Consider the following 27,543-nt stretch of genomic DNA (forward strand, 5'->3'; position numbering starts at 1 on the left):
ACTTTTTAAATACATTTTAAAATCTCACATACCCCCAGGGTACACGTACCACCATTTGAGAACCACTGGTCTAAGGCACACCTGTGCAATAATCACGCTGTCCAGCGAGCATCTTGACAGGGGGTATCATTAGGATCAGCTTCAGAAAACAAGCGAGCCATGATTGGCTGTTACCTGAGCAACTGTGATGTCATTTTCAGTCAACAGTGATTGATAAAATGGCCAACCCCTGAGATGGCTAAAAACGGGTGGATTTAACAACCTAACTCATATTCCACAAATGCAGTATCAAGAATGCCGTGTTTAGACTATGGGGCTGCATAGAACATATTACTGTAAAGATATTTTGGGGGGTTATTTCCCTTTAATGGAATAGAATATCAGTCAAAAATGCGTAAAAAAACACAATATAAAAATCTATAAAAATCTGTATTTAATCCCCAAGCAAAACATGACTTTGTGCTGAGAAACTCTTGTTGGCAAGCTCAGTGACTTCATGAAGGAGTTTGGTGCTGGTTACAGAAGATCTGTAAATCATTAAAGTTTCTTGGCTGCAGCTCGGAAACTCCAAGCTTCAGCTGCCTTCACAGGTTTTCTTTTAGGTTGACATTTGGAGAGAGCCACTAGCTCCATGACCTCAATATGATGTTTTCGTGAGCCACTACTGGCAGTAGGTTTGGGGTAATTGTCATGCTCTAAGACCCATCCAAGGTTTGAATTCGATTTTTCTTCTTCTGCATTTTTGACTGATATTCTGTCGACTCCCTTAATCAATAAACACCTATAAAAATGGAGATTGGGGATAATTTCTTTGTATAAACACCTATAAAAATGGAGATTGGGGATAATTTCTTTGTAAGTGAGCGAAGAAATTCAGCAGTGGATGAAATCATTTCCCCACTGTAAATGATCGGATTCCCACAGAATACATTTCGAGTAATTGAAAACATACTTGCTCTAACATCACAACTATTTAGCCATCAGACAAAACGTGACTTAGTCTATGCCATTGCCTTTATTCCTATTACATAATAGTGGCACGTGAAATGCTTTCCATCCTCACGAGCATGTGACTGCTTCCTGCTTCCACGCTAAAAATACTCAGCCTTGTGGCGGCAAACTCACACAGAACTGTTTATTGTTGGCATTCCCGACACAAATAACATGTTTGAGTCATGCTCAGAATATTCTCAGAATCAAGTTGGAATTATGAAAGATGAGCTATGAGCATTCAAACAGATGCCATGTGGAGCTGCAGCTCTGCTTCTGACAAACACGTTGAAATAATGGTCTGCTGCCTAGATGTGCAAATCAGCAATTGGCTCAAATTTCTGGAGCAATGTAAATACAGTGCATGTTCAGTGGCTCAGCTGTGTGAGGCTTCGGAGTTGTCCGGGTTGTCCGTTTGGGGGTAAGAGGGGGGCTCCTCAGCCAGTTTGACGGCGTGCAGGGCATAATTGATGGCCGTGCTGTTGATCCAGCTCCAGGCTCCTGATGCTGGATTGTACGTCATACCTTGGACCGACTGCACTGAGAAACCATCTGGTGAAGGAGGAAGTAAGATGTGGGTCCAAGTAGGAAAGGAGAAGACAGCAATGCGCATGGTTATGCATGATTTAACTCTGAAAAAAAGTTGTGAGCAACTTATACATTCCAATCAACGTACATTTTGGAGAAACTCTTGAGTTCAAATTGGCATTTTGCATGGCTTCACATAGGACATCAGTGGCTCACTGAAGCTGTTCGGCAAGCAATTTACTCTGCATGCTTGTTCTGTCTTAGAGTTTTCTTTCTTTTTCAACATTTACTCTAAAAGAATTAGGCAAAAAAAATGGTGTGTTCATAAAAGAATGTGAAAAAAGATGACGAGGAGTTGTGAAACTTATTTCAGTCAAAGAATACAGCTTAACAGCATGACCGCATTGTCATTTGTTCAACATTAAAGATTAATCGTTGATTTTAACTTCAATCGTTACCTTCCTTTTTAACCTTCACAATAAATTATGTTTTTAAAAAATCTGCATAACATCTTCATCATTCCTCACAGTTGGGGAACTTATTTTGAGCACGTTTACAAAAGTTAGGCATACAGTAAGTATTCTCTAGTAAGGCATCACATTTGCATTGTTCAATCTTTCCTTATAACAGAATTTCCTTATGTGGGAAACGAACTACGGTACATGTCCTGTATGAACGTGCAAGTATGATAACAAAATACATGTGTAACAACACAAGCAATATAATGCCCAAAAAATATTTTCCCCAAAATTTTTATTCAAAAAAACTAAACTATAAAGTACAGGTATATGAACAAAATACAGTACAGTATAACAAACATGGTCCAAATACTGTTGACAAAATACTGTAAATACTGTAACACCAATGCAGTACAGTACTTAACTACAGTAAACTGTACTGTATTTTAGTGTTGATTTTTCTCAGACAGAAAAAATGAGTCTATTTTGAGTTGTTGTGTTGGCTTCATTCTTTGCTGTATGAAAATGTTTGTCTGCGTATCATACAGTTTTGTTGCTAATTGCAAGAAACTGTCCCGTTGATCATCACTGATGTCTGGGGATTCTTGTGCATGCAAGCATTTTTGATGCCATCTCCATAGCTCTCTTGCTGGACGGTGGCTCTACATCAGGACTTTTCTCGTAGATTTGAGTTTTTCCGACTCCAAGTGTCTCCTGGATGTTTTTTACTTGGTGTCCAGCTTCGCATAATCGGATGCATTTCACTCTCTCTTTCTCGGTCATTACCGTTCTTCTTCGTTTGGATGCCATGAACTACAGACGAAAATGTAAATGAATAAATTTTAAATCTTTCGCAATTTTCCGGACTATAAATCACGTTTTTTTTTCATAGTTTGGGCGGGGGTGCGACTTATACTCTGGGGCGACTTATGTGTGAAATTATTAACACATTATTACCTGTGTATCATTTCACATGTTATTTTAACCCACATAAAGAAACATAGTGATAAATCCTAAACGCTATTAAAATGCATGAAGAATTCAAACGGTTAAAATCTAAGTAATTAAAATAGTGTGATAAAAAGACAGTTTGACTGTCTACCAATCCATCTATACAAAATAGTGTACTGTTCCTTTAAATGCGCCGTGCTTGGCTGTGGTATTGCATCACCAGCCAGCCACCCACACTCGCATGGAGCGGAGGAGACGATCAAAGATATAATTACGACCAAATACAAAAATACTTTTGGAGACTTGGAAACATTCTACATTGTCGGCGATAAATAAAAGACTCATTTAATCAATCTACGACCATTTTGGTGAGTTTAAAGTTATCTTACCGTAACTTTCTTGTAATCCTACATGTGTGGATGTTAGCTAAATGTTACCATCGTAGCTCGGTGGAAATGATGTGTACTAAGCGCACAATTTTATTGATTTGATTTATATGGACACATTTATTAGCGTTACACGACAGAGACAACTTGGCTTCCGAGATGGGGTGATGGGGGCATTGTATAATGTAACGTAAGCATACCGTTCAGCCTGTTGTTGCCTCTATTTTATTTTTATTTTAAATTGTTCGTCATTTAAATTTTAAATGACATGTCTGTTCTTGATGTTGGATTTTATCAAATACATTTCCTCCCAAAATGCGACTTTTACTCCAGTGCGACATATGTGTTTTTTTCTCCTTTATTGTGCATTTTATGGCTGGTGCGACTTGTACTCCGGAGCGGCGTATAGTCCGGAAAATTCGGTAACTTACATGTCACCGTTTTGAATCTTATGATGGCGGAGCGGTCAGAGTTTTTCCTAGTACGAGTGGGAGCTGCTTGAGTATACGCTAGTGCGGGCTTCCCTATGGGTTCCGGAGACAGTACCGGAACCTCCGTTGGAAGTAATCGATCGTTAATGTAATATAGTGGAAGAAAATTTAATGCATCCGTTTTTTTCTGAGTGAGGGAATTTCCGTTTGATACGATGATGGCGGAGCGGTCAAAATTTTTCTGTAGTATAGAGCGTGGACTGCTTGAGTTTGCGCCCACTGCGGGCTTCGCTATTGCGTCCGGGTTCCAGATACCAGAACTTCCGTTGTCAGGAATCGATCATTAATGTAACATAGGAGTAGAAAATTTAATGCATACGTTGTTTTTCCGTTTGAGGGGTTTCCGTTTGACAGAGGTCCGTAGGTGGGAATACTTACTCTATTTAAAGCAACACTGTGTCATGTCAGTTTTGGTTGATTATGGTGGCACCATGTGGACAAAAGCGGTAGTGTTTTGACAAAAGTCAACCACATTTCCAATGCACGCCAGCGCGTAGTGTCATGTAATCCTGAGCTCTTGCTGGCCTGCAAGTTGGTCTGAATTACATTTCTATTTCCAGTGGCTGTGTGAAAGATGAATAGCGATGAGGTAATTAATCTAATTTTGTTTAAACAATACTTTTGTTTTTTGGGTTGTTTTATGGCTCGTGCCATGACACCAGTAATAAAGCGCAGACGTTCAAATCGACTTCCGTCCTTATAGCGAAAGGAGGAAGTGAGTATGCCGTGAAGCAATACAGGACATTTGGGTTTTTTTTTGTGGCAGGGTTGCGCCCATCCTCCTCAAAGTTGCTTAGTGCCAGTAAAAACAATACAGACCCCCCCCCCCCCCCCCCGGGCATGACTAAAGTACCATTCAATTAATTGTAAGTCAATGTTTCATCAAAAGAGTTGTGAAAAAAATCAGTAAAGCGAAAATCAACCCAAAAATATTTTGTTCAAGAATATGTTCTATGCAAGCCCCCTAGCTGAAACAAGGCATTCTGATAAATATTGCGTTTGTGGAATAAGAGTTAATCCACTTGTTTTTAGCCATCTCAGGGGCCATCTCTCTTGACTGAGAATGACATCACAACTTTCCAGGGATCAGGTAATGACCAATCACGGCTCAGCTTTAGAAAACAGGCGAGCCATGGTTGGTTGTTCCCTAGGCCGCGGGTAGTTGTGATGTAATTTTCAGTCGAGAGAAATGACAAAATGAGCACTCCCTGAGATGGCTAAAAACTGGTGGATTTTTATGCTCAACCCATATTGCACAAACGCACTATTAATCAGAATGGCAGGTCTCAACAAGTGGGCCTGCTGGGAACATATTCTAGAAAAAAATATGTTTGGGTTGATGTTCACTTTAAGGTTGAATTCTTGCCCAGTGCTGCTTTAAATGGTCATAAACAGAATCAGAAAGGGGGGGGGGGAATTCTTCATAGCATTTTTATGCACAAGGGGCTATGTATTTGCATTTCTGATGCTTTCTCTGGTAACTTACTGGACTCCAGACGGCGCTCCAGTTCTATTGGGCTGATGAACTTTTCCCAGTCGTGCGTCCCCCTGGGAACGATGCGCAGCAGCTGCTCGGCCGCCACGATAGCCAAAGCGTAGGACAGGTTGGTTTTATTAATGGTGGTGATGAAGAGTGAGCCGCCTGGCTGCACAGGGACAACATGGACAGTTTTTGTTACAACAGGATCAATATTTAACGTGCATTACTTGTGTCAGTCTTGATGCTGATGCGTCAAAAGTGCGAACGCGCCGAGGTTGATAATCGTTTATAATTGTGCAAAAAGAGAATACTTCATAAAAAGCCCCACTATACAGTTTGAATAAGAAGGTGCAGTATGGAAAGCCATTTGAGCATTTCTTCGAGATGCTTGATATCCATCTTAAGGTCTATTTACAACTTTGGAATATTAGTGGGACAACTAAATAATAGCACATAACTTGTGTGCAACTGCGTGCTACTAGCATAGTAGCATTTTTCTTTTTAATTGAAAAGCCGAAAGGATAACAACAACTAGTTAACAGCTAGCGCTACATTAGTAGTACAAGGAGCACGCAGACGTCAAAAAGTACGCAGCTTTGGCCCACGTAGTTCTCCTATTAGTATGTCAAAATTGTCCTGCTAGTGTCATTCTACTAGTGCTGACCTTTCTTAGTAGTGAGAAGAAAAATCTGGTTGTTAAAGTTGTTGAACACGCATAGTGAACAAATGCTCAAACGGCTTTCACTCACTCTGTGAGTCTCTCAAGGGCGACGGCATCTAGTGGTGCTTGATGAAGTTGTTTTGCCCCTTCAACACTGAACATGATGTGAGAGTGAACTTGCATGATCATAATTGCGCTTTAAATGTAAGAAATAAAGTTAGAAAGACTGAAAGGAAAACAGAAAAGGTCAGCCGTGCAGATTTTCTCTTCAGTGCCAACTGAAATCTATCAAACACACTAATGTATTCCCATTGAGGCACACCAGAGGGTACCATAGCAATGTCACCATATGTGCCACAGATGAACATGCCCTCTGGGATGCAGGACAGTATCTGACTTGAGGGAGCAGCTGGAAGCGAGCACACACCTTCAGCACGTTGCTGCAGCAGAAGGCGAATGTTTCCAGGTCGGCCAGATGTTCCACGACCTCGGACGCCACGACGGCATCGAACAGGACGTCTCCCCGGTCCGCCGCATCTGCCGACAGCTCCTCCAGGGTGCACGCCCGATAGCTGACCCGCTCGCCAAGATCGGGGTCATACGACGAATGCAGCTGTGCCGTGCCAATGCTGTCTTCAACTGGGTCTATACCTAACACGCTGGCTCCCAGGCGACCAAGAGGCTGGGGGGTGGGGCGTGTTAGTGACTCAAGTGGATTGACAGAGGACAGGTGCATTAATGCAGTATTATCATCGCATACGGGAGTGGAAAAACAAAATAAGAAATTTTGCATGGACGCACTCTCAAACTACTAATGGATTTAGTAAGTGCACGGCACATAACCTTGCCGCAGACAAGTGTCATTTAAGTTTTCCCCGTTGTCACCTATGTCTTTCAACAGTGACAGCAGCCAGAATTTACATTGAAAAATATCTAAAGTGGGGTCCAAAGTCCACACATTTCAGGGAAAATTAACACTCTAAAGATGCATAAAGCTTCCAAGTACAGAGTTCAGCAATGGCCTAATGATCTGTGAAAAGATTCTTATTTTACACTTGCATGTTCTTCCACTAGATGGCAGTAGGAACAAAGGCTGAACAATTGATCGTTTTTGGATCAAAATCATGTGCTCAGCCAATGCAATTTTATGATCGTCAAAGATGCAGTTTTTGGAAGCGCTTTTATCCCCCCCAAGTTCACCATTCAGAAGCGGCATGGACAGGTCACACAAACCAATCAGCTCCTTGGCAATAAATGGACCGGCAAATTTGAGTAAAATGACCAGCTCTGGTAATCTGAATAACAGAATGTCTTATTTGAACAACACTTGAGTTTCCGAACGGTCCGAGTGAAGCAGTAAGTGCTCGGAGCGTAATTCCGCATGCACACACGATTAGGGAACGGAAACTTTGTGTGTGAGTCTGAACTATCCTGTTCTTGGTCTCAGTTTTTGTCAAACAAATTTACAGATAAAAGGCGACTTAAACTCCAGAGTGATTTATGTGTTGTTGTTTTTTCTTCTTCATGATGCAGATTTTGATTGGAGTATTTTATAATCCGAAAAATACGGTACATATAAGCTTACATTTATGTACAAAGGACATTGTACATTAGTACAAAATTTAAAGCATTTTTGGTTAAATAAATATTTTTACATTACATACACACTATTAAACACAATTGCATATTTGACAAGCAATAGGTCTTTCTTTATTGAAGCATTTTTAAACAAGGATTGCCTCACCCACACCTACCCTTCAGTGTCCGTGCATTATTAGAGTAATAGCTTTTAAGGTTTTGACAGTGTAACTTTCTGTCATGTTTGTAAATGTTACTGTACATAGTGAATATTCCACTGAAGCTTGATTTGAAGAAAACTGTGAATTGAATCGAAAGCCTAATATCTGTCAGAAAAATCACAACTCAATCTTTTCCTAAAATTCTTCAGCCCTAGTAGGTACAACACAGTTGTATCCGTTCATAAAACAACTGAATAAGTCACGGCTTCTTACGAGTACATCAGCTTTTTGTTCAATTTAACAGGGCCGGACTTCATACTGAGTACTGGTAAGTGAATTTGTGAGTAACTTGAGACATTATTTCAGTATTCATATTTATGATGTCATTTTCTTTTGGTTGTGTGTTGTAAGATTTTTCTAATGTAAAATGGGTGGCTTGGCTCATAAATGCTGGCGAACACTGGCCAAGAGTGATTAGGATTGAGTTTTAGTGCCCCCTGATGGACTAAAGCTAAAAATGCAGCCAAGTGGGAACTTGGTTCGCCCAAAGCCAAGTGTCTCTCTCCTACAGATGATCTTCTCTGATGGAAGGCATCCAGTGACAAAAACATCCAGAGACACTTTCCCAGTTGCATTTCCCACAGACAGACATTGTGATTTGCCCCTATGTGGGCATCTAAATGACAGTCTGTGTGAGCCGCATAAATACAGAACCTGATTTTGTCTTTCCAGATTACACAGTACAGCTCATAAATCCTCAGTGTGAATGAAAGCTAAGACAGGCGCTCAGTGCCTACTGCACAGCGGTCAACACTAACAAACATGTAAACAATTGTAAACGACCGACTGTCCACTCCACCAAACCGAGACCAGTCAAGTCAACAGAAACTGCAAATTAGACAGACGTTTCGATGTTTACTGTGATATGTGAAGATGGGCACAGGGCACTGAAAGCACATTCTCACACTGTGACAGATATTTGTTTGGCACGACAAGACAATCTGACAAGTAAGAAAGTCATTTAAACAATTGCAGAATATTGTGTTGAAGGGGGACCCTGGTCTACTTGTCCTTTTAACACCAGCTCTGCACAGATACACGTACATAATCAAACGGCATTACCTCAGTGAGCAGGCCGCCTCCACAGCCAACATCCAGTACTCTTAGTCCGGCAAGTGGTTTTCCAGGATGTTGTGCTTTGTGCACATTCAGCAGATTATCTCTGACCAGGAAACAAGCAAAAACTAATTTAAACATGAATGTTCAGCAGATTGCAATGTGAAATGGGCATAATAATCGATTGCTTGATATGCATTCTGTCAATGGAGTGCATGCGCTGCTCTGCACGATTTGCTATCATTAAATCTTGAGCTGTGGTGCAAATTAAGACAATACCGGTAAACTGTTGAGCTGTTAATCTAATGAAAAATATTGGGAGATTGTTGCTAAACAATGGGCTGGTTCCAAATGTACATTAGCTCATTATATAAGAAAGCACCACAGCAGCATTAACGGTATCACACTAAGAATGTCAGAGGGTGACAACCCTGCAGCAAGAGTACAAATGATGCTGCGTCTCTTTCAGACATGTCCCGAGGGCAGAGATGCATCAGGGAAATCAGCCACACTCAACACACGGGCACGGGATCTGTCATACTGTCACCATACCGACACATCAACGGCACCAAAGAGACCAGAGTGGGGGTGGGGGAGAGCAGCGATGGCCTCGACGCCGGATGGCCCAAGTAGTGATTATCATGCTAGGACCCAGCAGCAGATCTTATCAATCAAAGCATGCACATGTGCAGCGCCAGGGTGGCTGAAATGCTATTGGCTGAAAATGTGTGGAGGAATCCTGTCATCTTCAATTTGTATGCTTGGCTCGAATATACCACAAGAATGGATGCCCCCAGGTTGTGTTGAGACAAGAAGCGTTACAATTTAAAATATGTAATATGTATTACAATAAATAATCTGTACAAACACATACCTTATGAAAGGCACTCTTAGGTCATTCATGGCATGCAGGGCCCTGAACTCGCCATTTTCATCCCACCACTTGCCGGCCAGTGATCGGAACCGTTTCAGCTCATCAGGGTCCACCGTGGTTTGATGGACTGCTCTTGTGCTTGGCAGGGGGGAAATGCACAGATGTTACAAATAGGGCTGATCTTGACATTCTGTCAACGTGGAAATAGCTTTCTATGCACTGTTTACACCACTTGCCCTCATTGGGCTCACGGATGGGCTGGAGTCTATCTCAGCTGACTTTGGGTGATTGATGATTGGAGACACCGCAGCGTTCGGTTTCCTTTTAAAGGACTTACATTATGTAGTTCATGACAAAAATATGAAAAACGATTTATTTACATACAATGGTAAATTTATACATACATGCAAATACAATGAAGATGTACTGTAAGCGCAAAAGTTGCATTGGAGGGAGGCTTAAAGAAGAAGTCAACCGAAACATATTTTTTCAAGAATATGTTCTATGCAAACCCACTAGTTGAAACAAGGCATTCTGATAAATATTGTGTTTGTGGAATAAGAGTTAATCCACCCGTTTTCAGCCATCTCAGGGGGTGGCCATTTTGTCACTTCTGTCGACTGAAAATGACATCTTAACTGCTCAGGGCTCAGGTAATGACCAATCATGGCTGGCCTGTTTTCTGAAGCTGAGCCGTGATTGGTCGTTACCTGAGCCCTGAGCAATTATGATGTCATTTTCAGTTGACGGAAAATGTCCGCCCCCTGAGATGGCTAAAAAGGGGTGGATTTTGCTGCTTAACACATATTCCAGAAACACAATATTAATCAGAATCCCGGGTTTCTACTAGTGGGCCTGCTGGGAACATATTCTTGAAAAAAATGTGTTTGGGTTGATTTCCACTTTAAAAACAGATACTCTTGCAAATGTACATAATGATCTTTTTATAGATGAGAGCCACCGCTCAAATTTATATGCTAAACGTCTCCCTCCTCCAACACACCTGACTCAAATGGTCAGCTCATCAGCAGGCTTTGCAGAAGCCTCATAACGACCCTGATTATTTAAATCAGGTGTGTTGGAGGAGGGAGAACTCTAAAACTGGCTGGATAGGGGCTCTCGAGGACCGGGTTTGGGCACCTGTTTTCCCCTCCAACACATCTGTTTCATATGGTCAGGATCCTTACCAGGCTTATGCAGAGCTTGCAGATGAGCTGATCATTTGAAGTGTGTCATCAGGTGTGTAGGAGGGAAACGTCAAAAATATGTATTATAATGGTCCTCGAGGACCAGAGTTTGACCTGTGATCTAAGCTGTCACTATGACAGCAACTTTCAGTTGCATCTGTTCCAACTGAAGGCATAACTGTGGTGATCTTTTGATGGCTAAAACTATTTTAAGCATACTTTCTTTAGTTTTTATGACGCAATCCACCCAGATTCATAATTAGACCTGTAGCAACGCGCCTAACAACAAAAATGCAAATGTTCGGCAATCTCCGGTAATCTTGAGTGAGCGAGTGACGTTATTAGAAGAGATCGAGTTGCCAGACACCCATTGTGCTGAATTGTTTACTGTCACGTTTTCTGCTCTTTGCCATTCTTATCATGTTTTTGGGCGAAACGCCTCTGCGTTGTGTAGCGATGCATTGTTCACATTCAAGCCAATAGTTGTTTCAGTGGCCAAAAGATAAGAATAGGGCACGTAAATGGACCAGTTTGTGTTCTAGTTCAACTGGCTTCCATATCAACTGGCTCCCGATTCCAGCTGTGGCCGTTTGGGCAATGCCAGACAGTCCAGCAATTTTGTTTTTCCTATCTGCAGATTCGCCACAAGCACCATCGAAACTGTTCAACTGCATACCTGTTCAATTCTGCAATAAACACTTGAAGTACACGTCTCGTGTACATCTCCCGACTGGTTGAAAGAAATTGTAAACATAGTAAAAAAATATATATATATTTATAGAGGTAGAGAGTGGTATTTCAACCCATGACACAATTGAGGAAAAAAGCAATAGCACACCGAAGGGAGCAAACGCTCTACGCATTAGCTGGCATGACTTGGTACTGGTATGGAATCAACAGGAACAAATAGTCTATAGGTAATTTCATCGTGCGTAATTTCAGCACGGCAGAGCATAGAATTTCAAGCAATAATGCTAGGTTAATAATTGTAGCTTGTTTATTTTATAAGCATCTCACGATATCCAAATGTCACGATACGATAATATCACGATATGATATCACAATATTGTGGGGAGGTTGGCGATATATTAAAAGCTCACGATATTGAATAAAAGCTCACAATATTGTAAACACAAATAAAAGAGAAAAAAAATTATCACAATATTCAGGTTTTTTTAACGTAATAACAGCATTCACAAAGAAATAGATGACCTACATTGACCACACACCTAATATTGAGGGACTTACTTGCTAATGCACGCACACATTGTGAATCGGGTCAATTTGTAGAGGAACTCAAATGTGTTATGTTCTCCTTTATCTGGCAATTAGTGTGGGTCTTAAAAATCCATCCGTCCATTATAGGTGGAAAAAAATTGCATCAGATTAAACTGCACTAATAAACTATCAACCGGTGGGTGCTGGAACTGCACAAATGGAAAACAACTTGGGCTTTTAAACAGATTTGCTACTATTAATATCGTGACATGATGACGATGATATATTGTGGCAATTTCAACATCGCCAATATCAGTATATCCTATGATCTTACCATTCTAACAATGTCAGTGGGTCTTGTCACCAGACCATGTCCGGTCGTTCAGGGACAGCATTTTCATCACCCTGAGCATCTGGCTTGGACATGTATGTACGGTCCAACATGCAGTATGACAACAACCTCCTCTTCCTCTTCAAACACCCGGATCCCCTAATATAAGTTTGAAATACTGTATTGCTTTCTGATTCCGTTTCTGAGTGGCTTTGTACACTTTCCCCAATGAACGCTGCCATCGTAGTTCATCTAATGACGTCGCAATTCCAGTTTCAAGCTCATCAGTCTCTCACTTCAGAAAAATGGTGATTTTGTCAAATATACGAAATAGAATTTTTTTTTTTCATGCTTTATTTTTTGTATGTTTAATTACTTTACTTATATTTCATTTAGTTAACATGTGTGGGGGGTCCAAAAAAAAAAAAAAAAAATCAAAAACTTAGCCTAGCATAAAATTTGGCAAACTGCACCGTGTGATGCTAGCAGCAACAAATGTTGCAATGCTTACGTTTGCTACTCTTATGAACAAAAGATGTACGAATGAACAAATTCCTCATTAAGTATGATTAGCAGACCCTCTAAAATGTGTTGAAAACATGTCCGTACATATTTTATTCTTGCAATTTGCAAGCGTTTGAGGCAGACATCAGTTTCAGACAATAAGTAAAGGGCATTGTCATGTGACCTCCGGAGGTTCAGACAGGAAGTAAAAGGCCTGGTCATGTGACCATCCACCCTTGGTAGTACATTATATTGATATTTTCTTTATATGTGGATGGAAGCACAGCCTATTATTTTTTATTTTAAGACTTGATTTAGCTACTTAAAGTAAAACAACATTTTAAGAAATAATAACACAAAAGGTGCATCAACTCATGTTTCCAGTGGGATTAATCGGGTTTAACATTTGTTAATGTTAGGGATTATTTTGAGAGCTATGCCACAACACTCGTGTACAGTACCTGAGTTGACGGTGCATGGCGTGATGTGTCCGCTCCACAACCTTCATCAGGAGCCACAGCGTCCGCCGTTTACACACACCAGTCCAACTGAATCGGTTCCGACCAACGAGACTCTGGACAACACCACATACGGACACTGCTTTGCGGCTACACAGCCCTAACAGGGTACAGCCAAACCTTTTTGCGAACATTTTAATGACAAACAAGTTGTCAGTGCACCGCGGTACTGGTAAGATAACTGTTCGGCCAGAAACAGCAAATAGTAAACAAGGTTCCTGACTCGCATTACTGTATTTGTGTTGACTGTATTTCGCGACTGCGGTCTACATACAGTACATCATTTGACATAGTTTTTGTTCAGGTTTTCGCAGAAATCAATACCCAGAAATACACCTATTTATCATTAAAACTACATCACCCCCTGCAGCCTAACATGATCATATGGCGTTTTGTAAATACCGATTTAAATTCCAGGTTCTAAAAGTTTAAGTGTTGTCAGTTTTAAATTTTGCCCTTCACATCCCTCAAAAAGTTTAGAGTTTAAAGCTTGAGCTCACAACGCATCATAACATCGGCAGGTGAACTTAATTTGACTCTCTCCCGACGATATTTTCAGTTCTGTTTTCACAATGTTGTCTATCCACTCTGTCACTCTCTCAAGCAACCAGCCACTAAACCATCCATCCATCATTTATACCTTATCCTCACAAGGGTCGCGGGCGTGCTGGAGCCTATCCTACTGTCTCCGGGCAGTGCAGGGGACACCCTGAATTGGTTTCCAGCCAATCGCAGGGCACACAGACAAACAACCGCACTCACAATTATTGAGTGTCCAATCAACTTACCATGCATGTTTTTGGAATGTGGGAGGCCGTGGGCCTGTTACAAAAATGCGCGCTCTTTGTGATAAGGTTATCATTTTAAAATGTAAACATTAAGGAATTTGTTTTGCATATTTGTATGTTTCCTACCTTGTTAAAAAATCTGTAATAATTGTGAGAAATAATTTATCAGTGTCTTCACGTTGAGGTAATACAGCCAATTTTATATTTCCGAAGTGTGCATAAAATTTATAGCCATATCAGTAGCCAAGAAGTAGCAGTGTTTAAAAATGGTGACCCTTTTCTCTATTTAAAAAAAAATTACACCCCCAAATTTTTTTAAGTCTACAAAAAACCCTGATAAACATCCAATACATATTTTCCATTAAAAACGGGGAAATGTGGGAGGTGTGAAAGCAGTGCTGCATGCACCTCGTGCTAGATTAGAGGGTGGTCAGTGCCTTGTTCAAGGGCAACTTGGCAGTAGTCAAGAAGCAGGCTAGACTCACTCTACCAACTACTGTAGATGTCTTTTTTTTTGTCTGCAGCAGGACTCCAGTCAGCGACCCTCTGGTTTCCAAACTGTCCTTCCCCCCTTACATGTGAGCTTCTGCCACTTCAGGCAAACAACAGAACAATTACACATCCACATCCTATGTTCATTTTAAATTGAATTATACAATATGCATGCTCATCAACGGAGACCAATGAGGCAAAGCAAGGACAAATAGTTTTATTGGACATCTTACAATATCGTTAGGTGGAGAAATCTGTGAATCCTGTTAAGATTTAAAACGGTAACTTCAGCCAAGGCTTATGCTTTGCCAATGATACAAGAAAGAATCTGAACTAGTCAATGTGTTGCTCCTCAGACAAACTTAAAAAATAACATATTTACAATGGAGAAAAATTGTAAAGGGATGACCACCTACACAACTGCCTCTATAATGAGACAAGCCACTTCAATCGTGGAATTTAGAGGTGGGGAAGCACATCCTCAGTGTCTGCTACGACGGGTGGGGGAAGCTGACCTGAAAAAGGATGCACAAAAACAGATTAATAATGCACTGATACATTCACTCAGACTAAAAAAAATAAAAACAGTAATGTGCAGTATACAAATATACTGCCTCACCCACCGGATATTCTCAGACAAACAAACATTTGATTCACAAATTATTGTTCTGAAAGTCTACCCTGCAAAACTTGGTGTAGGACCTTAGGTGTGGATTCCCTTTGCCCTACAAAATGGTCTCCAAAGCTCTCTAGCGTCATATTGTTTGCAAGGTACACTGCAGAAGAGGCCTGAGCACTGCAACATTGGGCCAAAGTCGAATCTACACAAATTGCATTTGATAGCCAGCTTCACAAAACATTTGTCCAACCAAAGATCATTTCCTAAGATTTAAACATGTTGCTTAAGATATCTTGAGAGAAATCACAATTAGACATACAATGAGAACACAGAATAGGAATAAGAGAAAGGGAAACAAAAGGAATACTACCTTGATCGCGACTTAGACTTGTGTTTGCGGCTTGCCTTCTTACCAGACTTGTGCGATTTTTCCACTGACCGTGAGCGACTACGTTTGGACTTCTTCGATTTCTTTTCCTTACTAAGTTCCGGCGTAGGGGACCTGCTTGAATCGGAGTTGGACAATCTCTTGCTAGCTTTGGCTGAGCCCTTTTTGCTGGATTTGCTATCCTGCCTGCTGTACTTGTCACCCTGTGAGTCAACATGAGAGTCCACCTCTTTCCGTTTCTTTAATTTGCCATTTTCCTCACTAACTGAAGAATTGGTCTTTTCTTTAGTCCTTGGTTTCTCCTTCTTCCTTTCTGAGTCTCTCTCCTTCTTTTTCTTGTCTTTCTCATGGCTACGGCTTCGATCTCGCTTCCTCTCTTCATCTTTGCTGGACGCTTTCTGCTTGTGTTTGCTGCTATGACTACTGTCCCTGCGCTCCCTGCTTCTTTTCCCGTCTTTCTCTTCCCTGTCCTTTTCTTTATCCCTCTCTTTCTCCTTCTCCCTGCCCTTGTCTCTGCTACGACTGCGGCTGTCTCGGCCCCGGGCCCTGCCCCAATCTCTCTCGATGCTCCTGTGGTTCCTTCCTTCTCTGGAATCGCTGCGGTCTTTCTTGCGATGTCCCGGTCTTTGCTCCGCGCTGCTTCTCCTCCTGTCCCGGGCCTTTTCACTACGACGTCTACGAGAGCTGCGGCTGCGACTACGCCGCCGGGCCTTATGGGAAGAAGATCGACTACGTCTCCTCTTCCTTCGAGGGGAAGAGGATCGCGAGGAGCTACGAGAAGATGATGTTGAAGAGGAAGAGGACGAGCGACTGCTGCTGCGGCTGGAGGAAGAACGAGAGCTGCTGCTGGGACCGTTGGCTGGGGAATCGCTACCACTTCTGCCTGATCTCTCCTTCCCTCTGGCCGAATGTCTTCCCTCACTACTCTCAACCTCACTACGGGACCGACGCCTCTCTGCTAAGGGCTCTGGCTCCCTCTCTTTTAATTCCTCTTTGTGATAATTTTCTGACTGGCCTTCATCATATTCAACCCTTTCTCTGCTCAATCGTTCTTTCACCATCTCCTCTGTAGAGACAAAAAGAAGAAAACGCTCGTTATTAATGAGTACACAAGGTAGTGATTTTACACCTGACGTGACTAAAAGAAATCAGAAATTCAACCTTGGGGCACAAATAAGGTCTCACCACGAGCAAGCAGAGCATCTTGTGCATGTTTTTCTTGGAGTTGTTGCGTTTCCCGCTCCTTGCGATAGAAGGCATCCAGCTTCTCCCGGATACGATGGCGCAACTCCTCCTCATCAGTGTCGGAGGATTCTGACCCTCGGTCGCTGCGGTCGTCCTCGTCCGCACTCCCCTCCGAACCATAGTCACCCAGCCCACCTGTCACAACAGAACCCTCATGTTTTAGTGTGGGACAAGGATTTACATCAAGTTCTTGCAGTCCATGTGTGAAACCAAGAATCTTAACCCAAAGTCTAATTTAGCGGCAATTTGTAAAACTTAAACCAAACAAATATGTAATGTATTGCATGCTTCTATCATAAAAAAGGGGCAAAACTACACCCAAAACAACCAGAGAGCTTTATTTGAACTGTAACATCTTAAGTTGAGTATTTGGGTGATATGCTTTGTCTTGCCACCTTCTCCCAAAGTATATAATTAATAAAGAAATAATTATGTTCCTGCCCTCCCACCCACCGTAAAAAAATGGATACTCACTGAGACCAGTCAGAGAAGTCAGTGCACTTGACTGTGCCAGCTGTTTTGCAGGAGCTTTGATTCACATCAACAACAGGAACAACATGTTAAAACACATATTGCCATTCTCTCATAGGCAAGAGTCGCTAGAGATTGGGTGGGGGGTGGGGGTTGACAGATAAAGCACTATTCACACGAGCTGCCATTGGTAACAGGAGAAAAATAAAAAAATAAACAAAAATGGGAGAAAAGAGAGAGGGTTAACAAACAAACTTCCGTCAGACAATCCACATCAAAGCAGTCTGAGAGGAGGGAAGGAACCACTCTGTACTAGTGCATCACATGGCTCCTTATCCGTTGGTGGCTGCTGGGCAGCAGGACCTTAAGTGCCCTGGACCACTACAGGTTTTAAATGCTCACCTCTTGCTGATGCATTAGCAGAGAATGGTTGTAAATGCCAATTACATCATATTACCTTTTTATGCTCAGCCACTGCTATTTTACCCAGACATGATTATTGAGCACTTCTTACATTCAGTTTGAACTTTAACTGTTTGCGTGAAGCGCATTAATGCATTAGCTGGACAAGACAAGAGCAGACCTCGTGTTGCTTTGCGGTGGACTCCTTTTGCCACATGCAGGATCTCTTCATTGGTGACTTCCAGAAGGATCTCTGTGAGGAGTGTTTTTGTGATGATCATCTTCGGACAAAACAGAAATCCAGTCAGCCACATTCTCCTAACTATGACTTTATCTGCAATGCAGGACAGACCATCTGGAATTCTTTTTCCTCCTCAGTCATTTCTTGCTCACTATCTTCTACAGGAGGCGATGGGCTCTGCACAACAAGCTCTTTTTTTACAGGAGGTTTTTCTTCGTCTTCATTTGCTTCATCATCACTGTCCTGATAAAGACAGTAGCACACACTTTAAACAGTTCATGACCTCCGATATGTTACATCAACATCCAAAAAATAATGTTTTTACAGTAGTATGTCAAATAAAAAGACGGCCTGCTTACAAATTTACTCTTACGGGGCACACGAGGCCCATCACCACCTTCATCCACCTCATGCTCCTTGTCATCCTCTTTTGACATTTCTGCACGCTCCTTCTCCATTCGCTCTCGCTCCAGTTTCTTCTGATTTTCTCGATCCCTCTTTTCTAGCCCCTCTCGGATCCAGGCAGGTAGTGTACGCCTTTTCACTGCATCTGAAGATGGTCAGGGGTCCAAATGAGCAAGTGACATATTGCTACTTTAATACCACTTATCGTATTTTACGGACCATTAGGCGCAATATACATCATCATCATACATAACGCATTATTTTGTGACACATTGTACGTTCGATAGTTTATTCTAACTGTACTATATGATTATTTGATAGATTTAGCGCTATTATGCTAGGTTCACACCAGACATGATGAAATATTGGGAAGTGCCTCGCTTGCTTTTGTTCGCCGTGCAACAACACGGTGGTTGATTTGAGCGGAGGAGAGGATCCTCTGACAGATGCTTGTGCTAGGCTAAGGTAATGGCGGATCAAGCAAAACCTCATACGAGCAGAGCCAAGTCAAAGTGTCCTTGCTCTTCCTTGAGTTTTTTGTTTTAAAAAAAAGGTACCAGTGTTTTACATGGACTATAAAATTCAATCCAATATAGTGATGCATCGGAATCAAATAGTCAGCCTCAGAATCGGAATCAAATAAAAATCGTGAGGTACCCATGGATTCCCACCTCTATGTGGTGATTAGATGAGGATGAGAATGAGAACGCAAACATGAATGTAAACGTAAATAGGAAGGAATTTAACTTGGTTTACTTCTCAGTCCCACAGTCCGCAAAGATGTTGTCCCACATTGGAAACACACGCAGCAACGTTCAGCTGACTGCAGTATTAGGCTAGTACGACTACATTTCCCGTGATTCTTAGATACAGAAGCAGGAAGTAGTCCTCGTGCAGATATGACAAACAGCCGCCTGCTAGCGATTAGATGCGGATGACAATGACAACACGAAAGTAATAACAAGGAATTTGAATTTAAGGCGACAAACTGAAAAGCCAAAATGCATCCATACACAGGGCGCGCATCGCATTTTAGAGAAAAATTTGTTTAAGTGCACCTTATTGTCTATAAACATGGTGACTACGATCACACACTTGCCATTGGCACTGACTTTGTATGCTAACATGTATCCATTAGTCAGTTTACCAAGCCCAGTTCCAACAAGGAATAATCATGAAGAAATACAAATAACGAAATTACTTACATTCAAAGTCATAAGAGTAATGCTCAGCAAAATTGTGCGTTTTCATCTTTGAGTTTCTGTCACAGACATAGCCTGTTAACCCATTCAGGACGGGAGCGCATAACCGCGTTTCTACCACTAAAGCCGGGAGCGCTGTTGCGTGTTTGTCCCTTTAAAGCCAGAGAGCGTATACGTCATTTTCTTTTTTTAATCCAATTCTCAGTCTCTTAGCCAACGAAATGCATCAGAATATACATGCGACGGTGTCGTGAGTTGTCGGAGCATATACGAATTTTTTTCTAGGAGTAATGGCGGACGGCGCAGATCGCGGGAGCTCTACTATAAGTCACGGCAGTGATATAGACGACACGCTCGTGGATTTTAAAGCCGTGAAACCATCCAAACGTGATAGACAATGACGATTTCAACGTCTTTGTAAGAGAATACAGCATGGTAATTACCACTCGATTTTTAAAATGAAAAATAGTGCTTCACTTACATTTAAACAGATTAAAACAGTAAAGATGAATAAACTCCACATGTCTAAGATCTCAAATTCTTTTGGAATTATGTTTCTATCTGCTACAGGAGCTGAGATATTAATTATTTTGTAGGTGGTGAAAATGTCAGGTTTTCAAGGGTGACCCCAAAGACGACGGTAGGTTTTAGAGAGATCTCTCACGAGGGGCTTCAGGCTTGAATGGGTTAAGAGAAAGGGGGCTTACCAAGTGGTGCTGGGGCTTCCTGTTTAATGGGGAGCTGGATAGGGGATCTGGGCCGGTCCCTGAAGCCAGGTGGTCGGGCATCCCGTCTATTCTGAGGGGGACCTTGCCAGTATGGGGAGTGGAACCCAGAGGGCGGCGGGGCAAAAGCTGAAGCAGCTCCATGCTGTTAAGAGACAGCACAAAAATCAAAGTTACATAAAGTAATCACAGGTCTGAAATGCTGAATGCTGGGTTGGTGTCATCTTCTGGAATGCTCTGAGCCAAAATGACTCATGACTTTGCTGGTTATACTGTTTGGCTCAAAAGCTATAAAAAGAATACCAAACCATGCTGGATCCTCAACATGCCAATAGACTCCTTTCAACCGCCTCAAGGAGGCAATGACTGATACACCTAGATGATCGGACCTGTCAATGTTTCTATGGAAAACCCAAATGCTTCAACAATTTTGACTGCATCATCTGCATACCTGATAATCAAACTGGTTTATGGCCATGGGGGCCATGGCGTAGCTGTCGGGCTGTGCCCCATACCCATGGCTGTTCTGGGTGAAAACCCCGCGGTGCGCTTCAGAGTTGAACTCTGCACTGTCCTGGCTGTTGCTATCTTCACTGGGGTTCACAACATCCATCTGAGCTGAGCCCGGAGGAATCCAGGTTTGTTCAGGAGGCGGTGGAGGAGGCGGTGGCGGTTGGCCATGCATTCCCCATTCTGTTCACGACAAAATACTTTATGAGTATGTGGTAAACAAAGGTGGACAGAAAAACAAGCGCATGAGTCTTTGCTTCATTCACACCATATATTTAAATGAAGTAAATTGTCATCGCTCCCTCAGAACCTGATAGGAGAAATTAATGATCAACTGTCAAGATAAAATATTTCAAAGATTCTCTTAAGCCTCTTTTCCATTGCAGGTTTCAGAACAGCCTGGCTTGGCCCCGCACCGGCCTCGTTTGGCCTGCCCTCCGTTACTTCTCAATTACAAAATTGGGCAGGATCAACTGAACTGTGCAGGCTTCACTGTACACTTGCGGTATGCGGGGTCCTGCCACTGGTGTTGCAGTGATTCATAATATAACTCGCTGTTACATGATGTGGCGAAGACGCAAATTACAGCCAATCAAATGCACAGAAGCTTTCACACAGACAAAAAAATCGATTTTAGGTTTCAAGCCAGCGAGAGACAGGCGCGCCGTGTCTCTCATTTGCTTGGCCGCCACTTTAAGTTGCTGGCTCATTATGATCACGCTCTGGCTGCCACCCCAACCTTCCACCTATGAGGCGGGGGCCACAACTGTCGGGCTGGGGGACAGCAGAGGCTTCGGGCTGCGGCTGGAGGATATCTTCAGGCCTAGATTGACCAAAAAGACGCTGGCCAACAGCGACAGACGCTTACCCCCTGTGGCGTCCGGCCGGCTGTCGGCACGTCACACTGGAGGAATACACCGCAACGACAGACAGCGATGCAGACCATTAAAGTACCTTCTGCGCATGCATAAGATGTAGTACCCTTCTATACCATCGGCGGCGGAAGTCACTATTTCTCATTGTTAGAAAAATCCAACCGGAAAGCTGTTGGCCGGGGGCGGATTATAAAAACGTAAACAATACATTCAGCTATATACTTCGCTCACAATGAACTCGCACACGAAGTAAACCATCACGTTCTTGACACGGTATTGTGAAATACTTACATTGTCAACCCTCGCTCTTGTACTTGTAAGAAGATTAAGGCAGCGGAGGCGTGCTCGCTGTTTTTCCGCATTTGTCACTTCCCGTTGGTGCTCCGAGCACTGATTTGCTAGCTAACAGCCAATCAGAGTGACCAAATGTCACGACTGACGACGCTGATACAATATGCGTAACCGCCCCCAAGACGCTTACAGACGGGTTACGACACTACGACGGCGGCCACTACACCAAACAGACGGCGCATTCAGACGCCACGACGCTTCACGACCTCCGACGTCCGTTTGGTGTATCAGGTCCTTTCATCACGGTCAAGACCACCGGATCTGGTAAGCTGTGCGCTGCTCGCATAAAAATCTTTATCACTTTTGTGCCTCTGTGTAGTGTTATCTTGTTTGCGTCCATGTGTTTCCGCAGCGTTTGTGTGTGAATATTTATTATTTGAAGGAATATCAGTCCAGAAGTAGATGCTTATTTCCCCGTTAGCATTTCAATGGGATATTACTTTGACTTTAGCATTAGAGGCTAGCAGAGTTTTAGAAACAAAGCATGCTTTGTTTTTAAATACACAATCTGTGTACTTAAAAACAAAGCATGTTTTGTTTTTAAATACACAATCTGTGTACTTAAAAACAAAGCATGTTTTGTTTTTAAATACACAATCTATGTACCGTATTTGCCCGGACTATAAGCCGCTACTTTTTACCTAGGTTTTAGACCATGCGGCTTATATAAAGATGCGGCTATTCTGTGGGTTTTTCTTCCACCGCTAGGGGCATCTCTGACTGGAATTAGAATCAAAACTAAAAGGGGGAGGAGAAAAAAATAAATAAATGAAATAAAAAATAAAAATCAATGCAAAGAATAATATGCTACTTTTTTATTAGCAGATAGAACACGGATGACAAAATCAAACAGTTACCGGTAATTATTTTCAAATCCTCGCCCCTTCATCATGGACCCCACACAAAGAAGTTCATATGATTCAAGTTTTAAGTTGAAGGCCATCGATCTTGGTATCCAGAAAGGAAACCGTGCTGCTGCCCGCAAGCTTAGCGTCAATGAATCTATGGTGAGACATTAGAGGCGGCAGCGGGAAGTTAAATGAAGATAAGTACAACTAGTCCTCATTTTACTAACGAGTTCCGTTCCTACACTGGCGATGTAACACTTTCCGCGTATGTCGGATTTCACCGTTAGTCAAAATTTATGTCAAAATACCTTATATATATAAAAAAAAAGAAAATATATTAAAATAAAAAGCATAACATACTGTACTTAGCATTACTGCTGAGAAGTGGATGGAGAAGGACGAGAGGAGGGCGAAAAAGGCAAAGATACTGCCAGCGCGCAAAGAGACACGATCGAGACACTCTGCGCATGCTCAACCGCAAGGAATGCTGGTCTTTGCAATTACAGAAAGTGCTTGTATGCTGAAGTGCGTTGTTTGGCGCGAAACCCACCGCAAATACACAAGCAGAGGTAAAAGAGACGCAGCACAAAAGCACACTTTTGGAGCGAGGAGGAAACCGGCTGCTTCATTCATGTGGTGAATGACATGAATATCAAGTGTTTTATACAGTTGAAAGTAACAAGCGGAAATGACGTCCATTTGAGTCATGACGCCGTGTGTCGCCGTACACAGTGGGGTTTTCAAATGTCGGAGCAACTCTGTCCACTCAATCATGTAAACAAGTTATTCAGAATGTTTCAGAAATCGGAATTTTGACCTTAACCCAAATATTGACGGCATATAAATGTAGTCGCTACAGTGCTGGGGACAAAATGGAGGAGGAGCCATGGGTGTCGTTAAGTCGAACCATCGTGGGTAGCGTATGTCGTAATTTGAGGACTTCCTGCACTGTATACCCAAATATGGTTAATTTCATATTTTTTCCCAACACATCGAAACTATTGGATCTGTCCCCCACATCACCTTTTATTTTCACACATTATTAACCAATTTAAAGTGGTTAGAACAACTAACAAATCTTTAGAACAAATCTATTAAAGCTTAAAGCACAGCCTTTTCCCTCACTTGGATGTATTTGGGACAATAACGAGTGAAAACAGTTAGGTTAAGTATATTTGAGTAAGCCTGTTTTGTTAAAAATGGATCATTATAATGCTTTGTTGCAGAAGGAAGCCCGTAAACCATGTGTGCAGATTAATATTGGTCTAATACACGTGGTTAGTCAGTTTATTGCATCTCTAATGGCTCTAAGACCTTTTAAAAAAGACTCTGGAGAAGATGACGTAACATGTAGTTCACTTTTGTGACGTATGAAAGGCTTTTTTTTGTGGTTAGGGCATCAGCATGAACGGAGACGATGATTATGTGCGGCTGGCACCCAGTGACTACCATTCTAATCAACGACGGCATAATAAATTAGCAATTTTTTGCATTTTACATACCAACAGAGCCATTTGGGTTGCTATTGTGTATGTATATGACAGCAATACAAGGTATAGTGCCAACTTCAACAATGTGGTGTTGGGTAACTCAAGCAAGATGGCGTTTTTTGTTTGTTTGTTTCCCTGAAAAGTAGTGATTTTTGAAGATACGAGAATTCTGCCCAACAACGAAGATTTACAACATGTGCAGGGTTCACATGGTGGGCCATCCAAAATTCACTGATGCTAGCCCATTGGGCCAGAACATAAATAAATAAATTAAATCATATTTTTGGAATATTTAATATTGAGTATTTTGTGTTGTATCCACATAAATTGATTAATCAACTGATCTTTATACCGTACTGCACACATTTTTTTGCACATCAGGTTAAATCCTTCCATAAGGAATGGCTTGAACATGAAAATGTCAAATGTTAAAGCGTCTGCAACATGCAAAATCATTTTGGGGATTTTAACCATGTTAAAATGCTAATTCCTCACCAGAAATAAAACCAAAGTTGTGTTTTCCTCCATTCACCCATCTCTGAACATTCATGCTCATTCCTGTTCTCTCAAACCTCTATCCCACCGAGGGGCGAACAATGGATGAATAGTACTTCAATGCTGTATAAAGATTGCCTCTTGACTCTGGGTCGAGGACGTAAGGCTCAAACAATATGTTCTTCCATGATCATTACCATTTACTGTTTTGTGGGTGACGCGCGCAGTGCCAGACTTTAAGACGACATCATGAAAGGGGCGTGGCAGCCACACGGAGAGAGGCGGTGTTGTAGTGAACCAGGTGTCTTCAAGGTTAATTCGGAAATAGGGTACACTCAGAGCGCGTACTGGTTCACTCCAACCGTTCGTAAACCCAGTGCATTGCCAATCGGAAATTTAGTGACGGAGTGCCAGTGCGCGTGGTCCTGACATATTTTGTTACAATTCCTACAGCAGCAGATTAGTTGGGCCTGAAATATTTGTATTCCGTGCTGGTTTCCAAGTAGTGAAATTATATCTCAGTTTCTTCATAGATGGAGATTACACAGTTGATAAATTTCAAGCAACAAAACCCATGATCAATGCTGTATCTGCCCAACACTTGCTTGGACCACACATTTTGAAGAAAAATGAGGCTGAAGATTATATAATAAGAAATTATAATAAGAAGTTACAGTGTTTAAATTGATCTAATTGTGTTTACAGACATGTACCTGGCTGCCACATTCTGCCAAAAGAAGAGTCACCCTGGAAGGACCCATGGTTGCCTTGTGCAGGTGGTTCTAGACCTGGGATGTCCTGTCCATTGGGCTGAATGTTAGGCTCTGATCCAGTAGACTCCTTATGCGCTATCCAAGCTTGTGCAAGGGCAGCCCAGTCTACTTGACCTATGCAAAGACAGCAAACATGCAATAATGACATAAACTTAGTGGCACCCGAAAAAATATTTAGTGGAAGGTGCCTAGTGCTTTTCCCACTGACCTGGATCCTGCTGGTGCTGGAAAGACTGCATCCACTGCTGCTGGCTCAGAGGCCACTGCGGCCAAGGCTGGCCTCCCTGGTCCCACATTCTTCTCTAAAAGAGGCAAACCCGAAACACATTTACACCACGAGAGTGTTGCTGGCTGGAGCCAATATTACTGTGGTGTTCATCATACAATCAGTCGTATGGGGAAAAAAAACGTTAGCGTCGTGCTAAAATTAGCTCCAATAGACTGGAAGGCGTTGTAAGGCGACATAAATCCGGGCACATTATGGAAAGGCACATTTTACGAACGAAAGCACGCATTGTCTGCAGAGCAATTAAAATCACAACAGAATAAGAAGCCAAACAGCCTGAAGCTCGATTCTGAATATACGTTCGGAAGCCAAGGAGGCTCAACCAAGCTAACCAGAGATCGCTTTAGCTAAGCCAAGAATGACGGCTAACTAAAAGGCACTGCACTTATAGCTAAACCGGTGACACATTTTTACTCCACGTCCACGTTACATCTTTAAAGGATGCGATGGTAGAAGCGCATATCATATTCATTTGCGGATAAAAAACGAAGCTTACCTTTTCCGAACAATTGATATTAGGCGCTGGTGGTCCAAAATGGCTGCCGTGGGAGAACAAGCTGCCGAGAGCAAGCGTGAGTGGCCACTCCGACTCCACTGCTTCCTGTCCACTACTTTATTTTGACACAAGACTTTTGATTTGGATAAGTTTGCTTTACTGCTGTAAGATATGTTTGGGAAATGGGGTTCTTCTTTGTAAGAAGAAAAAAAGTCGGACGAGACCATGAATACATGCAGGCATTACAAGCTTTGACTGAGACTCCCATAATAAATTAATAAAATAATTTTAACATTTAATTAATCCGAGGTCGTTTCCTTGAATAGAAACAAAAAAAGGCACGCATGCAAGCCCCACAAAAACGAGTTATATGATATTATATATTATATTTATATTTATATTATATCACATTACCTTGCATACCACAAACTCCTATCCCATAACAGTTCCATCTCATCTACATGACTAAAGTTGTGTTGAGAATTCCACCTTGACATACAGTAAATAGCTTGTCTGTCTTTCAGTAAGGATGTTAACTTCAAAATAGTTCCTTGGTGCCAAGCAGGGGCAGTGCTACGTGGTGGCCTGGTCTGGGGCACTCTAGCGAGTCGAGTGTGTGGCAGAAAAAGGACGTGAAGAAGAATGAAGAGTGAAGAATATAGAGCGAGCAGAAACTTTGAAACAAATCATTTGTCATTGATTGAAAAGAGTTGAATCCAATAATGTTGGCGTGGCTCCAAAAGGACCAAAAGAGAACACAGACTAATGCTGACGCTGGTGATGATGATACAGATGACACAATTTTGCAAGTGAAGAGCAGACAGCTAAAAGTAATGTTAGCGCTTTTGATTCACTTGTTGCCAGCGATGTCAACAATAATTGCACAGACCAAGAATGGCCAGACTGCTGGTCAAACGACATAATAAGGTATGTCTTTATTCATTTAATATAAGGTATGTATTATCTATTTATTAATTGATTAATGGTTTGTGTTACCACCGCCTAATTT

The 27,543-nt window shown here is 42.0% G+C and overlaps 2 protein-coding genes across 2 annotated transcripts; both read right to left on the reverse strand.

The window, feature by feature from the left end:
• Positions 1–1,107: 1,107 nt before the first annotated feature.
• Positions 1,108–13,700, reverse strand: coq3 (coenzyme Q3 methyltransferase). The gene is made up of 6 exons (XM_086038995.1): positions 13,376–13,700; positions 9,675–9,812; positions 8,807–8,906; positions 6,373–6,627; positions 5,291–5,450; positions 1,108–1,542 (listed from the first exon to the last, which is right to left on the reverse strand). The coding sequence occupies exons 1-6, from the start codon at positions 13,564–13,566 to the stop codon at positions 1,367–1,369; spliced, it is 1,020 nt and encodes a 339-aa protein (XP_085895121.1). The 5' UTR covers positions 13,567–13,700; the 3' UTR covers positions 1,108–1,366.
• A 1,214-nt stretch (positions 13,701–14,914) lies between these two features.
• On the reverse strand, positions 14,915–26,690 carry pnisr (PNN-interacting serine/arginine-rich protein). The gene is made up of 12 exons (XM_086038525.1): positions 26,535–26,690; positions 25,961–26,054; positions 25,693–25,866; positions 20,862–21,103; positions 20,393–20,555; positions 18,438–18,628; positions 18,190–18,321; positions 18,019–18,118; positions 17,439–17,492; positions 16,905–17,099; positions 15,702–16,785; positions 14,915–15,227 (listed from the first exon to the last, which is right to left on the reverse strand). The coding sequence occupies exons 2-12, from the start codon at positions 26,046–26,048 to the stop codon at positions 15,194–15,196; spliced, it is 2,457 nt and encodes an 818-aa protein (XP_085894651.1). The 5' UTR covers positions 26,049–26,054; positions 26,535–26,690; the 3' UTR covers positions 14,915–15,193.
• Positions 26,691–27,543: the final 853 nt, after the last annotated feature.

Source organism: Filicampus tigris, chromosome 8 (assembly GCF_054856515.1).
Source record: "Filicampus tigris isolate MCC_2025a chromosome 8, RoL_Ftig_1.0, whole genome shotgun sequence".
Classification (NCBI taxonomy): Eukaryota; Metazoa; Chordata; class Actinopteri; order Syngnathiformes; family Syngnathidae; genus Filicampus; species Filicampus tigris.